Here is a 16772-nt window from a genome sequence, read left to right as displayed (position 1 = left end):
TACCTGTCCTGTCTCCCCTCAAATGGGGTCGGACAATGTTCCATTTTTAATCGTAGTGTTTCTCTATTACTCTATTGCTGTAGTATCATTTAATACCTTCCAGAAATCTCACCTGCCATGCCTCGCCTCACCCCCCTTCCACAAACAGCTCTTTTTTCCCTTTGAGTGTTCGTATGGCCTGTCACCAACATTCCACTAGTGAGCTGGTACAGCACCCTCTGCGAAGTGACCGGACACATCACAGTGTGCTGCGCAATCTGCTTTTTAAATACTTTTTACCTTCTTTTTGGAGCTTCAAGAGTCATAATATTGGCAATAATTATAGAGCATCTGTAGAGGACAAATCCAGTATTACCACCACTCACTGTATGCCAATAGGAGACGTGTGAGTGCATCTGCGCAGCTTCTGCTGTTTGCGATCGCAGTATTTTGTTACACTTCTCAGCAGTTATTAACCTTAGTACTCGGATATTGAAGTTTCCATGTCCTCTGTATGCCAATATATGTTTTGGAGATTTGCTCTAATGGTCTACTGGTATGCCCTTTTACTAATTGTCAATGACTGGCTGCAAATTCTCATTTTAACGGCTGTATACTGCAAACTGGTACTGTCTTGGTATAATTTTCCTGCACTAACCCTATCAATCTCTCATGCACTACTGCCAACATATCGGTCTTATTCCTGCTCACCATTACTTTGGCAAATATTTTCAGGCCTATGTTGATTAAGAAGATGTGCCTTTTCCTTGAAAACAATCTCTGTATATTCCTTTTAATTTTTGGTGATTAATACAAACATTCCATCCATGGCCAGAAGGCGTGACAATAGACCACAAACTAAAATATCCTAAAAATATTAAAGCCCTGGATAACATTAGTTAGAAGGAACACTTAATGAAAAAAGAAAAAAAAAAAGAAAAGAAAAAAAGTCTGGTCGGATGAGAACTGCAAAGCCCTGAAGAAAGACTGTTACACCTGGGCCAAATGGAGAGCCAATACATTACTGGAGGTCCTATGTGGGCAGAAAAGGAAAACGCGCATCTTTTGTTTGCAGGCAGCGCCTTCTGAGGAGCCACATCCAGGGCATTGTTTAGCACCTGCACGGTCTGGTCTGCTCAGATGTCTCTGTGATTGCAGTCACTCGAACAGTTGGTCTGCAAGCTTTTTCGAGCACAGAATGCGAACGGCGATAAGACTGCTGGCCACAGAGCTGAGCAAATGATTTCAAACTTTGGCTTCTTAGTTTGACAAGTACATACCACGATTTCCTGAGTGGGGGCATGTACCAGCCTTATAAATTGACCATTGCCAAGGTCGTAGTCCAATCCACAGGACGTGAACTGAAGTCCTCAATCCAAGATGAAGGAAGTCGTTTTAAAGTAGTGTCAGTAATGAGACTGTTTCAGGAGAAGGGTGAATTGCAACACATTTTGCAACACATTTGTTTGTTAGTTTGTTTGTCCTGATCTTTGCCCTTGCCTTCATATTTTATCTGCTGGAGGTTGCTAGGCCTTCCTGATTTGAGGGGGTGTTTGCTGCACAGATAAACACTTCACTTTTGATCTTCATTTTTAATCAAGACTTGTAAGATTGTCAAGGAGGGTTTTTTACTGTCTGGGTATTTCCTGCTAACTGGGATCCAAGTGACACCTTTCACATATACTATTCTGTGCAGGATGACACAATGGATACCATCATGACTCACCCTAAATTGGACAATCTAGAAGGGCACTCGTCAGACCATTCGAATATCCAGTCTGTGCTAGACTGCAACATCAACAACTTTTTAACTTTAGAAACACTATGGATCCATTCCAGGACCTGGCACAAAAGTTACAATAAATGCATCATGAGAATCCAGAATTTATATAGACTTTGATGGTAAAGTGTACAGATTTCTCAGTAGTCCCTGCAAGTGCCCAGTGTTTTTCTGGAGATTCTCTGAAGCTTGAAGGCATATTTGGATTATTTTACGATGAATTTTGCTTTTTGCTGTCCAGTCTGTTCAAGATCATGTCAAAGCAGATCCCTTACTGAATTTGCTTTGGCACAGGTAACTCCTTTGGTAACACATTAAGATGCTTGTTTTCAGTACTATGACACTTTTTTCACTAGTGTTTAATGCAGTGTTTCAACGTCCTGATTTGGAATATTCCGCTAAGGAGGCACTGTATGATATTCATCAAGGTGGGATTGATGTCTTGACATATGTGACACGTTTTCATAATAGGAAGCTGAAACCACCCGAGTGAAAAGAACTCAGATGACTCTTTTTCAACATTGTTTCAAAGATGAAATTATGGATAAATTTGTGCGTTCCCAAAATCCTAACCATCAGTACCCGTGCCAAGAGAACAGTGGGTCAGAGGGATAGTTGAGGGCCCACTATTATAAGACTGAAACAAATTAAGTTGAAGGGATGAAAGACTGGTTTGTGGCAACCAGGACATCATATGCAAAGGTGGGACTTCTGCAGCACGGACAAGGAGAGTCCTAAAAATATCTGGAACATCCAACCAGAAGTAGGCTTGAACACTTCTGTGGCAGTTTAGATAGTTGCAGCAGGAAGAGACAGGTGCCTTGCAACTTTCACTGGTTGTATGGTTCCTGCTGCTGGCAATACTCGCTTTCCCCAGTTCCCGATTCCTTGCAGTTCCATTACATTTCCAGTCGTGGTTCCCTTCTCCTTCCTTTCTAATACCTCCGGTCTCAGAGTGGGTTTTCTGGTATGTTATGAGACTTGTCAACAGCTATAGCTTTGGAGTATCAGGAGAGCTTACTAATAGCTTTATATATGGTGACTCTTCAATTCAATGAGTCACTGTTGTTTGCATGCATAATAGTTACATGACATACTGCTGCTGCTAGTGCCTCTGAGCCAGTTACCTTAAAACCTTTTGACGGTCTGTTTATGTCAAACTCGCTGAATACCTAAAGGTATTCCTAGAGAAGCAGCCATTATGGAAGCCTTGAGGCTCTTGCTGATTCCAGTATCTACCTCTTCCTTTCCAATGCCTTACCCCCATCAGGGAATTGGACAATCCAGTGTTGCATCCCTGGTTTGTGTAGATCGCACCAGTAGGAGGATTGCCAGATTGGCATCTGGGTTCCTGCTTCAATATATATTTTGAGATGTCTGACAGTTTTCAGGTCGTTAACTTAGGAATGGATTCAGTTGCTAGTGTCCTACAAACTATGACTCATACCATTGCAAACAATCATGCTGATCCTGAAATTGCACGATAAGAAAGGAGCATTTTGTTATCCAAAATTACCAAGTTAAGCAAACAACAATAACATAAGTTTTCACATCTACCATTACAATCAATTTGGTTACAGTCCTGAAAAGTATGAAGGGGACCCAATGTTACTTACACCTTATGCATCAAATTCATGCCTTCTATAAGGATACCCTCAAGGTGGGTTTTGTACTCTCTCATTTAAACTACTAAATACTTACTTGTGCTACTCTGTTGATTAACAGCCACAGTGCTTTATTAAATATTTGGAAAGTTCTTGGGAGCTTTGTCTAAGTGTAAGATGCACTACATACCTCCCAATCTGCATTGGGAGCTACTTTATCTGTGACAAGAAAATCAAGATTATTTTGCACCTTACCCAGTTTCAACCGATTCAAGCTAAGGCTCAGTGGACCAATGAATTGGTAGTCACAACATTTTATCGTGGTCTACGTGAAAAATGTAAAGAGGCTGTCTTACTTGTGGTTAAATGACCTACTATCTGTGATGTTTTAATTAACTGAGCATTACAAATAGAAGCCGAACAAAGGGCTTGAAACACAGGAAAGGAATGTGGATATAGGAACTTTTTGGCACGTCCCAGACCAGAAGCTCTTGAGGAAAGGAGAGGGTCTATGCAGAGCTAGCATATGAAAAGAATGCTAACCAAGGATGAAAAATATCAAAGAAGAAAAAAATGGTAATGTCCTTATTGTGGCAAAGCAGGGCACATTGTCCAAAAAGCAAATAAGAGACTTATTCCAAGACTACAGTTTGTCACTTCCATGTGATTGCCATGCTTACCACACTAATATGTCCTCTGAGAGCAATGGCTGTTATTGACTGTGAAGCTTCTGGATGTTTTATCGATTCCACCTTTTGTACAGAACAGAAGATTCAACTGCAGAAGAAGACGCTGGCAAATCAATCCTGAGCATCGATGGACAACCTTTGATTTTGGGGGCAGGGTGCAGTAAACTGGGAAACTCAACCTTTTCCTCATCACAACAGACAATGGGAATATGGTGATTGTAGTTTTTAATGTTAATCTAAAGGCACTCATTTATTTTGCTATTAGGCATAATCTGATGAAGAACTCCTAATTATCTAATCAACTGAAATGACAAGTATCTTCTATAGACATCCGAGTACTGCTGCCTAGATCTGTGAATAAGGTGAAACAAACCTCTAACATGTTTTGCCCTCCACAAACCTAAAGAAGAATGTCAGATACCAGCAACGTAAACAGTTCAAAGAAAGTAAGGGTTTCCTATAGGGATGTTAATCTTACCCTCGACTTTCAACATAATGCTAAGATTCCCCATGGACAAATATAACTTTAGAGGTCAAGGAGGATGTAGTCTTGAAGACTTATTTGGAGGAAAATCTTCAGAATTCTTCAAAACGCCATTCATTGTATCCAGTGGGGGTTACCTTTTTCAATTTACTAAACCTGACAGCAATTGCTGCCAATGGGTGATTTACAAGGAAAGCAATGAGATAACCCTCCGAAATTGAAATCTGTTTCCTCTTCTTTCTGTCCTTTGGATCAAGTGTTAAAGTATTAAAGAAAGAGATGAAAGTAGACAGTATCTAATATGAAATACGGGCACTACAAATAACTTGTTATGTCTTTCGAGCTACGTAATGACCCAGCTGCATTCCAGTACTTTGGTAACGAGATCTTTCTGGATACCCTGGACACCTTTGTAGCAGAGTATTTAGATAGCATCTTGTTGTTTTGTAATACCTTACAGCAATATAACAACATATGAAGGAAGTACTAAGGCTAAAATGAGTTCTGAAACATTCCAGCTTACTTTCTTGGGATTCATTATTTCTGATAAATGAGTATTGATCGATGTTCATAAGATCAATGAAGTAGCTGAATGGCTCCCACCTGCCCCAAATGAAAGAAATACATGTTTCTTGGATTAAGTCATTTTGACCTACGCTTCATAGATTGTTTTTCACTAATAGTTCGAGCCAGCAAAGATTTAACTAAGAAAGGTCAAGCTTTTTGTTGGCATCTAGACCAGGAAAATAATTTTCTTTTCTTTAAAAGGGTTTCACCATTGGCTCTATTTTAAGATATCCCAATTGTTCTAACCCCTTTATAGCTGAAACAAACGCATTTGTCTTTGTATAGGAGCTATTTTGTCACAGAGACCTCCACCGACTGATGATCTACATCCAACAGCATTGTATTTCTTGAACTCTGTTATCTACAGAAAGGAACTGTACGATATCTGATCATGGACTGTTGGCAATAAAAGGTGCCGTCATATACTGGAGCCATTATTTAGAAGACCCTATTTGTCTATTACAATCTGGAGAGATCAAAAACCCTGAGTTTTTCAAGTTCAAAAAGTGTGGAAATGCAGTACCTGCTAGGTCGTCACTTTTTCCCCGTTTCAAGTAAAATATCACATAGAAGGTTTTGAGAACCAAAAAGAACTACAACAATTTAGGTTAATTCATTCATTCATGAAGTTTCATTCCAACAAACTATGTACCTATTGCAGATTTACAATTCTCCACTGGTGCTGCAATACACTCAGCGCTTGGTCCATGAAATAAAATAAAAAAATAAAAAACTACTATGGTCTGATTACGACCTTGGTGGATGGGATACTCCGTCACAAACGTGGCATATTTCCCGTCCGCGGTATTACAAGTTCCATTAAATCCTATGGAACTTGCAAAACAGCAGGAGGTATATCCGTCATGTTTGTGACAGTGTCCTAACCGCCAAGGTCGTAATCAGGCTCTTAGTATTGAGAACCTTCTAGTGGCCAGAAGTAAGAAAGGCTTCAAAACAATTTGTGAAAGCTTTACAATGATTTGTGAAGGAATGTGTCAGACGTATTCAGAGTTAGAATTCCTTAGAGAAACAAGTAGGATTATTACAGCATCTATATGTACGCAGCCTTGGTATCAGATGTCCATAGACTTTATTCCTGACCTTCCCAATTAATTTGTACAGTATTGAAGGTTTGAATTGACTATTTAACCAAGCTGATCCATTTCGTACCTCTATGTCATGCACTGTAGCAGAACTAGCAAAGACTCTTTTTTTTTTAGGGAGAACATTGGTTCCCAGAGATTGTTTCTGACAGAGGATTCCAATTCATTGCCATATTTTAGAACGCTCCCCTTAAGCAACTAAAAACTGAATTATATTACTATTTTAGAAATGCCACTTTTAAAAAGTGAGCCTTTCTCTGCACTCAAAACCATTTGTGCCTTACAGCCTGTCTCCAATCCACATCTGGATTGGGCTGGGCTGGGCGACAAATCTCTAGTGCATTTCACCCAGACACCCACAAACACTGGACACTCAGTCACACCTGCACTCATAAGCATATTGAATGGGTCTTTCTGGGCTCGAAGAGGGCCTGACACTTACATTTCAAAGGCTAGTGGCCTTCCCCTCACACAATGGACTGTCAAACCCCCTACTGGGACCCTGGCAAACAGACCTGCACTGAAAGGGGAACTTGTGCAGTTCAAAACCACACTTTGACGTTTTCTCCATTTCAAAGGCATTTTTGGGTATATAAACTGGGTCTCTGACCCCCACCAACTCAGACACTTCTGGGTCTACACCTGCAACACTGTCAAGAGGAACTGCCTGGCTGTCCAAAGGACCCATCTGGACTTCTTTTCTGAGAAGGAATGCAGCCCCGCTGGCCTCTGGTTTTGCTGAAAAGGACTCTGCCTTCCCCAAATGTGCTCTCTAAGGGATTGGATTGAGCTTGCCTCCTGTTTTCTGAAGTCTCAGGGCCAAAACGATTTTGCCTCTTCGAAGAAATTCCTTGTACCGCCTGCCAGAATCAACGCAAAGCCTGCATTGCGATCGAGAACGATGCAGCCTGAATTCCCAAGTGGAAATTCGACACAGCGCCTACCGGACCGACGCAGCGTCCTTGCCTTCTTCCAGCGCGTCAAGTATTTTTCCCTGCATCGTCCCTGGGCGTCAAAATACCCTGCATCACAGTGAGGAACCAAGACTGCGTGCAGAAAAACGACGCAAACCGCTTGCAGCATGGAAAGAAACAACGCATGGTCTGTGCTGCGTCAGAGAATTCGATGAGCCAACTTATTTTTCCATGCATCTCCTCCTCTGAAGTCTCTGTGCGTCGTTATTTTTTAAGCATACCAGGTACTGTGTGTAATAAAGAGACAGCTGTTTATTGTTAAGGATTAAGACTCTTATTAGTTTGCAAAAGTGATATTTCAACTTGTGCTTACAGGATCTGTCGTTTTTACCTTATTTTATTGAGATAAAGATCATCTATTTTTCTAAACCTGTGTGGTGTATTTTTGTGGTCTTTTCACTTTGCTACTGTGTCATTTATTGCACAAATACTTTACACATTGCCTTCTAAGTTGAGCCTGACTGCTCAGTGCCAAGCTACCAGAGGGTTGCACAGGATACTTTGGATTGTGTTTGCCTTACACTGACTAGGATTGTGGTCCCTACTTGCCAACCTCTACCAACTAGAGACCCCATTTCTAACAAAAACCATCAATTATGAATCATCCAGCTATTACCCCTGGATAGCTGGTCAAACAGAGAGACTCAATCAGACCATAGAACAGCTTTACTGTTTTGTATCAGACCAACAGTGTGATTCAGTGCTCTAGGTTCTGTTGAAATTTACATACAATAACCTATTACACTGTTGGCTAGGGTACTGTTCATTTTTCTTTATGTATGGGGTCCATTCTAGCATTATGCCATCGATATTTAGCCCACTGACAGTTGCAGCAGTTCAATATTTGTTACAGTCCTTAGCAGAAGTTCAAAAGTAAGTCACTGTAATCATTAATAGCCAAAGCATAATATAAGACGTTTCTAAAAAGAAAGAGGCTCCAGGCACCCATGTGTAATGCCAGTTATAAGCTGTGGTTATTGACAACCAATGTAGTTATTACACGCACTCACGCTAAGTTTGCACCAAGATCTGTAGGCTTCTTTACCATCTTTCAATTATTGAGATAAGGAGCCCTACAATTAAAGTCGGCATCACACTGTAGGATTCAACCAGTCTTCCATGTTTCTAGGGTGGATCTTATGGTTAAATTGTCTTTTCCACAAGCCTCACCTCATAAAAATAAAACATGCTGAATTTTAATTCCAAAATGTAAAAAGTGATGGATGGTATGCTTGAATTAATTTTAGCCACTGGTAATTACTAGTGGGTCGCATACCAGTCCACCATTATTTTGAACACCATGCCACCTCGGTTTGGACCCAGTCATATGCAAATTAGTCCTGACCCTGCTCAAATGGGAAAAGTCCAGCCCAAGCTATCAGACCAGGTCTTCCCTGAAACAGAACACAAGCAACCCAGGACTGTTTAGTGTCCCTGCACTTTATTGTTTTATTCCATTCTCTCTGATTCTGCTTCTTTGAAGTTCTTAGCCATCTGCTTCCTTTCAAGTGATTCTCTGGCGAGAGTGAAGATGTGCTGCGTTTTATTGATGTTCCCAAGTCTTGGAGCACAGTTCCTTGTATACTTTAAGACATGTCAACTACTAGAGCTGGGAGGTATTTGGTCAGTTTGCTAATAGCTGAAAGCTTAATATACAGTAACTCTTTACTCTGCACCTCCTATTTAGCAATACTCATTACAAGTATAAAAGTCACGCAACATAATGCATCTGATCATGCCTCCAAGTCTGAGTCAGTTATCCTAAGGTTTCCGCACCCGATTTCTAAAGGTCGAATGACACTTTCTCAAGACCCAAGGACGATACCAGAGAAGCAGCCAAATTCGTATCATTGAGGGGTGAGCCACTCTCAGCATCTCTCTTTTCCATTCCTACCCCCTAGCTTGCATAGTGCTAATAAAGTTACTCTTTTTTGCTGAATCTAAGGTTTTTATTGACATGACTGGTCCCAAGATACTTTTATTTCTTCACCTATGCGTGCTGCCTCTGACTTCTTTATTATGCATTAAATTATGCAGGACATCAGGCTTAGTTCAAGAAAAACCTGATGGCAGCTAAATATAGGAGGAAAGCATATGCACACCAGCACAGTGCCCAAATCACAAACTGTGTTTTGTATGAAGTAAAGTAGTACTGCGGTTGTACTACTTACAAACTACAAAATGCATTTCACAAACCTACAGCCAGAGAACACTGCCTCCTCCTCTTCTTCCATCTTTACATGCAGCAATCTCCACTCATATAGGTACATGAGTTAATAGTAAATGTGGGAAGGACAAAGGGAGCGGTGCAAACGTGGGGACTTATTACTACAAAATGGGAGGGTTAGGGAAATTTAAGGGAGAGTTTGGGAGGAACTTGCTAATGCTAAACACACACACAAAAATAAGACAATTGCAATTCATACAAAAATACACTTCTACAGTTAATACACCCCTAAAGATGTCAAAACAGGTACAAAAGTACTCAGGCCCAGCCTTGGAGTAAGTCGAGCACCACGCACGGCCAATCACTGGTACTTCACACACTCCCATAGAAAACAATTGAGGCACGGGATTAAGATAAGACCCCACTTGAACTGATGTTAAATTGAATTAGTTTTACATTTAAATATATCTAGATGTGATAAAAATGAAACATAATTATTTTTATTTCAAATAATTAACTAAAACATTTTAAAAGTAAATATACAGCTGTTAGCCAAGTTTACTGAATAAAAAAATGTAAAAAAACAATTAGTGATGGTGAGTATTTTTTACTTTTTAATGAATATATTGGATTTCTACCAATCGATTAAGTAGTAAACTTACACTCAGAAATTCAGTTGGAGGAGGCTCCACCACTACATTTAAGAGGGGGTACAGACATGTAACTACACCTACTCCTCTTGAAAATGGTGAATAGGAAAAAGAAGTTGACCCCTGGAGGAGTAAATATACACAAGTATATGTACCTGTGTGAATCGGGCCTATAGATGCTATATGTAACTCATGCTTTTTTCCATGTAAACTGCAGTATGTTGTATGATGGAAGGGTTTTCTAATCTGTGGCAACACAAAAGGATGATGGACGGAAAGCTGAACAATGCAAACACTCATTGTTCAGCACTCCGCCCATCATCCTTTTGTGTTTCTAAAGTTGCACTTAGTGGGAAGGGTATGCCAAGATGTGGGTCCTGTGCTCACTGTGCCACTGGATTCAAGCTAGCCTGGCTATTGAAGTTTGATATCCTGAAACCGGTCCCAGGATGCTTGTTTCCGTTCCAGGGAGGATCTGGCTTGGCAATTCGGGCTGGACTGTTCCCATGAGGAGCAGGGTCAGACTGATTTGCATATGGCTGGGTTCAAACTGGGGTGGCATAGTGAGCAATAGAACAATGGATTAAATCCAGATCTGTGACTGGGGGTGAGTGTTTGCATTGTTCATCACTCTGTCCATCATCCTTTTCTGTTGCTAAAGTTATCTAATCTGTGAGCAGCCCTCGGAAACTGCTGCTTCTTTTCTCACCCTGTGCTTGTATTCATAGTTTTGCATTTACACCTCACAAGCCCGGGGATCTTGAAGGTGGAGGAGAGGGGCAAACTTTTGGGATTCTGGGTCTGCAGTCATGTCTCTGCTCAGCAAGGTCTGCTGGAACTAAGGAGCTCACCTGAGCCTGTCTACTAATTTGGAGCTGGTTGCTGGGAATCTACTGTGCAAGACGCTGCTAGGGTCTGGAATGAATGGCTGGTGTGGGCCTCAACAGCATAACGGACGCGTTTTACGCTCTTTGTTTGTTGCTCGACTGGGACTTGAAAATGCCCTGGTTGTACGTTTCATGCAGAGTAAAGGTCAGAGAAAGATGCCATACACGCTGGAAAAATGTTTTCTGAACTGGATGGTGCCACGTTAGTCTTAGGCATAAATCCAACATAGGATACTCACATTTTGCTCTTTGGGATTATGCCAACAGCCCATGGTTAACATTATTTCCAGGGTATGTTGTTTGCTTCTTGTCTTTTTTTTTAGGTATATAAAGCACTGCTGATACACTTTCGGTATGTGACAAATCTTTTAACTTCTTTTAGCCGATGGGATGGTCATCCACTTGGTTATATTTTTGCCAATGTTCGTTTTTACCCCTTTTTCTTCCCTTCGGATTCCTGGAACTTGCCTATGCCTTTTACTATTGGTTCTGCCTAGACTGGCAGTCATTGAGCTTGACTAGCACCATACTTTGCTATAAGATCCTATTTTTTAACCACTTGCATTTCACAAGTTGTCTTGGAGGTTTTTACGTTGTTGGCTTTTTCCTGTATTTTGGTGGTATCTTTTAGGAGGACACTGTTTGAGGGAAATATCCACGAGTTGGTAAAAGAGACAGGCCGTACTCCAAATCCAAGACAACTAGGATAAAGGAGAGACCACTGAGATCTGAACTTGTGAGGGGGAGGAAGATCAAGAGGAGGTGCACACCTGGAGTAAGAGGAGAACTAGGAGAAGGAGGGCCATGCAAAGCAGAAGGAAGACCAGGAGGAGGAGGGCCAGTGTTACTAGGATCAGGAGACAATCCAGGACTACTTGGATGAGCATGAACAGGAAAGATGGAGATTGCCCCTCTCCCCCAACTCAAATAAGAGAAAAATGCAAACATTATTTGGAATGGAAAACTACAAATATGCACAGAACACCACAAATATCTTCCAAAACTGAACTCATTTTACCTTCATGCAAACCAGTTTGAATCTAAAGACTCAACAAACTGGCTCTCTCTACTGATTTAACACAACCAGAAAAATAACACACACTATCAGACAACAGTTCCTTCAGTTCAATTAGAAAGGGTGTCCAGATGAACAAAGTGCTAAGATACCATAACAATAATTGAAAGCGCTATAAACGTGATCATAAATTATATTGCAGTGACTCATAAGAATCTACTATATCTACAATATACTTGTTAGAATCTACTCTGCCGTCATTTAGAGTCTCATCAGGTTCTTGAAATTTGGATTATTTTTACCACAAAGCAATGTCTATGCTCTATGTTAAACATAACAGTGTTATTCTGGTGTGTTAAAGTATACAAAACAAATCTGTCTTCAGTCAACAAAATAACTAAAACCATGCCCCCGCAATCACTTCCAGAGACATCTTATTAATTACCATTTCACAATGGCAAAGTTATGCAGATTTTTGTTCGCCATGTCTTGATTCTTTCAGTCCTATGTCTGAAGAAGAACTGTCTGGAGCCATTAGGTCTATAACCGAATCAACTTCAGAGCGAAATACAGTGGTTTGCGAGTCCTTGGTGCTCCTTGTCTTACTGTTGTGAACAAAAAAAATATATACGTTTGCTGTTTTTGTACATTCCCCAGCACTGGGAAGTAGTAATATATGACTATGCCTCAATGTTTATGCTAGCAAACATTTCTGGGCAGGCGCATTGTTGGTAAGTGATATTTCACATTTTGTTTACCCTCTTGCACTATTTAATGAAATGCCTACAAATCAAATGCCAGGAATCCGCTTTGAAATCCTCGAGAACAATTTACAGTCAATGCTTCTGAAACCTTGGTGGTCGCAGAATATGCTGTTACGTTACTACAGGACTTTGCCTGAAGTACGTGTGCTAAACTTTGAGGATTCCTATTTTCCTGGTTTTACACGTACCTTTTCAGCCTTTTCCAACACTTGAAGTGACTGTTTTAACTGAGGACTCGAAGTAAATGTTTGGTACTTGACTGAGGATGGTGGCCCATTGCCTGTTCACAAATTTGTAACCACTCCTTTCTGCAGAGAGAATCCACTATTGTATTCGCTGTTCTGATCCACACAAATGTCACCTCATGCCACTGTAAATTAGCATGGCTTTACAGGAAATAACATATCTTTAATGTTTTAGAGTTTATGTATTGTTACTCAGTGTGACCGGATAAAAGCCAGCAACTGAAATAATTATGCTCATCTTTTTGCAAATACTTTTATTGCAAGTCTGGTAACAGATTTAACACAGGGCATTCTCCGATGCATTAATCGTTTCAGTAGTTGTAAATAAACAACCCATTAAAAACACGTTTACGTATTCTAGCAAAGTACAGGTTATGGCCCGTTTATAACCAGAATGACTTTTAAAACTAGTGCTGACAAGGTCCCAGCATTGAATGTCATCTGGTAGCCGATCTGAGTTTGTTAAAAAAGAAAATGCAACTAGAGACTTCAGACAAGAGTTCTTCTCACAAGGTATGATTCATGAAATACATGCATTTTCGTCAGAGTCCGAAGTTGTCACAAATGGCATCCATTAGCAGGAGGCAGACTGGTTCTGTTTTCATTTCTCAAACTAGAAGAATTATTGCAGATGTAATCACATGATGTCATCTTATATAAAGCAGGCAATTGTAAAAATATAGTTTTGCACAGGAATAGTAAGCAATTCTTCTTAACATTATCATAGTGTGTGATATCTGTTCATTAGAGAGCAATTGTAAGTGGAGGAACGGTGGAATGGTAATTCATCCTTCAAGATAAGGTTAGGCAAAGCTGCTCTAGTCCACTCTCAGTTGGGACATTGAACTGATTTTTTTCGGCGACTGAAGAAGTACAAAACAACTTACAGTCTCACTCTACCAGCCTAGCAACCATCAATCAACAATCACCTGCCTGGCACAATGGGATGAAATCTGAGAAGCACAATCCGAACTCTGTGCTAGCCCATAAAATGTCAAGCAAAATGGCCAGCCTATGAAGGCCCTGTGTATCAGAAGATAATGTGCAAGTAATGGGTCCATATGGAAAACGGGTGAACTGTCTACAGAAAAACGCTGATGTTTCCCTCCCTCCCCCGGACAGTTGGCAGATAAATGTAGCTAGTAAGAAACACATTGGGGAGATTAATGAATTGCTTGCACATGGGAAGTCCCACTACACATAGATGGGTCCTTAGAGCTTGGGGAATATGAATGACTATAAGGAGCAGAACCCTTAATTGTTTTGTATTGGTATTGATATAGAGCTTTCCAGGCTAAGGCGCATAATCTGGTGACAAAACATGCTAAAAAGAGGAGAATGGCCGTGTGTGGGAGAGCAGAGAGGGCACAGCCTGGAGGACGAGGAGTACAATGTAAGCATGGTGTGTAACAGGAGCGAAGACAGCAAGGAAGGGAGAGGAGCTCAGAAATGAAGAGCAGGAGGGAATTCTCAGTGTCTTCCCAATATGAAATTGTTGTATGTGTGACGGGAGGAGTGGACAAACAACAAAGGCGCCATCATCCAGTCACCATCCCCTCAACTGCGGAACTGGACCTTCAGCACAAAAAGCAAATGGGCCATACACAACGCAATGAAAGTACCAGAGACCATCACCAACATCTTTTTGTGACAAGACTGACCTCAATACCTGTCCTTACCTGAGACTGGAGGTTCTTGCGCCAGTCCTGGGACCGCAGCCGGGGCTCAGAGGAGAGTGAAAGACAGAGCGGGCGGTGAGGGCGCTGAAGTTGTGGCGTGGACGACGGTCGAAGGTCTGCTATCTCATTCCTGCTCATCATCAAGTCAGGGCAGGAGCCTGTATGCCAGGAGAGGTGAGAAGTGAAAACAGTATGACGGGAAATCACAATACGAAAGGCTACGGAACTGGGAAAAAGTTAGGGTACTGGAGAAACGGCCTCCCTTGGAAGGGCAAATGGAATAAGAGGCAAAAGATGTGAGGTGGGAAAAGGACATCAAAGAATCAAACTTCTAGGTGTGCTGAGAGAAGAAAGAAAGGACTAGTGAGATAGGAGTGGGAAGGGCAGATGAAAGGATGAAAAAATATACTAGAGAAAAGGAGATGAATGGGGAATGGGAAGGGCATGCGTTGCTGGAATAAATCAAGCGGGAGGTGTGAGAACTAAGTATTTGTTAATGGCCTGAATTCGAATCTGAAATGGTGCTACCAGAGAGAGCAGAAAAAGTATACATAGCAGAAACAGAATAATTAACACTGCAAATAAAACACTTAAAAAAAAAAAAAAAAAAAAAAAAAAACATCATAACATTAGTAGAGCTTTACAAAAAAAACAATCTCCTTTCAAATCAAGAAATGCCAGAACATACAATTCATATAGTGCTCAAAGGAAGATCTGCTCATCCCATATGACACTGACCAGCGGTCCCTTTTCCTTGTGATACCGCGTATCATTCTGGCAACACTTTGTAGATACATGTTACTGCTCCTTTTCCATGTCCCTTGTCCTTGCCTTTTGGAGCAAGATCAATCCACCCTTGCTGCCAGGCAAGCCTGTGTCTACCTGTCTGGTGTGCCCTTTTCAAGACATTATAAGCCAGGGAACAAATGTGGGTAATACTCCTGTTCTGTTCCTCTATGCCTTATTGATCATACTGCCAGGATGTGTCCTTGCATCCGAGTCAGCATCTTCTAGTCATAATGTATGTTCTAGCTAGAACTCAGGCTTGACAGTTTCTGCCTTTTTGCAACACAAGCCTAAGAATCATCCCTTTCTCTATACAATATCAATGTGTCTTTGAAAAAGTCAGATGACCTGATCCCAACTCGGCAGTTCCATTCCAGTAAATACAAGCTTTGAGGTACTGCCCTGAGGACTGGTCCAGTCAACAGAGTAGCACAAAAAAACACGTCTTAGTGGCATTTCTTCTTGGTGCCTTTAGGCACTATCTTCTGTAGGACCGGGATGGGGGCCATCATTACGTAACTTTAGGAAAACGACAGTTTCTGCGTGTTCACCCCAGATTTCTCTCCTTTTGCTGGAGCTATATTTTTGCTGGCTTTAGAACACTGTGCGCTGAACCCCTGCTCTCCAGTAGAGTATGTGTACGCCCAATTAAACACAGTTGAATTAACATAGTCCTAATTGGTATATTTAGCTTAACTACATGTCCCTACTGTAAGCAGTGCATAGAAGTTAAAAGTCACTACCGGACTGTGGCACCTATTGTGCCTTCCACTACAGTGGTAGTGCAAACATGGCTTCAGGACTACCATTATAACCTGACGGTAACAAAGCAAAACATGCACTGTTAACTGTCAAATTAAACTGCTTTTGGCAGGTAAAAGCTACATTTTAAATATTAACAAGTCACCATTATGTAGGCCTTATAGCCCACAAGGCAGGGTGCATGGTATTTAAAAGTAGGACATGAGGAAATTTAAAGTTAGCATATCCTTACAGCGACTAGCCCCTAAAAGCTATTTTCACTGTATGAAGGCTATCAAATCCATAGCCAACCACTGGGAAGCAACAGTACTACTAATAATGTTTGTCGGGACAGAGAACAGCTTAAAAAACATAATTAAACCACTTTTTAAATAGGTATTAAAAATTCAATTGAATGGTAAAGTAGGATGTTTAATAAATATTAAGGAAAATTACCTTTTAAAAAGTCACACTTTACCTGCCTGAAATGTCAGAAGGCTAATTAGCATACACCTCTGCCACCTCAGAGCCAGTGATTAGCCTTGGGTAGGTGTGAATAAGTGTGAAATGCCTACCAGGAGCAAGAAAATAGGGTGACCTGAATGGGTAGAGAGACTCCCCTCAACTCCACAGAACATGACCGTATGGGGGCTCCACA

The 16772-nt window shown here is 41.0% G+C and overlaps 1 protein-coding gene across 1 annotated transcript in view; it reads right to left on the bottom strand.

Annotated features, from left to right (window-relative positions):
• The window catches only part of LOC138284421 (uncharacterized), a 68542-nt gene that overhangs the window by 19517 nt on the left and 32253 nt on the right, over positions 1 to 16772 (bottom strand). Inside the window, exon 4 of the mRNA XM_069223166.1 lies at positions 14588 to 14745. Within this exon, the coding sequence (XP_069079267.1) occupies positions 14588 to 14745 (158 nt within the window). The remainder of the gene's footprint in view (positions 1 to 14587; positions 14746 to 16772) is intronic.

The sequence above is a fragment of the Pleurodeles waltl genome, chromosome 3_1, assembly GCF_031143425.1.
Source record: "Pleurodeles waltl isolate 20211129_DDA chromosome 3_1, aPleWal1.hap1.20221129, whole genome shotgun sequence".
Taxonomy (NCBI): Eukaryota; Metazoa; Chordata; class Amphibia; order Caudata; family Salamandridae; genus Pleurodeles; species Pleurodeles waltl.
The sequence above is the reverse complement of the archived record's forward strand: the minus strand, read 5'-3'. Positions and strand labels throughout refer to the sequence as shown.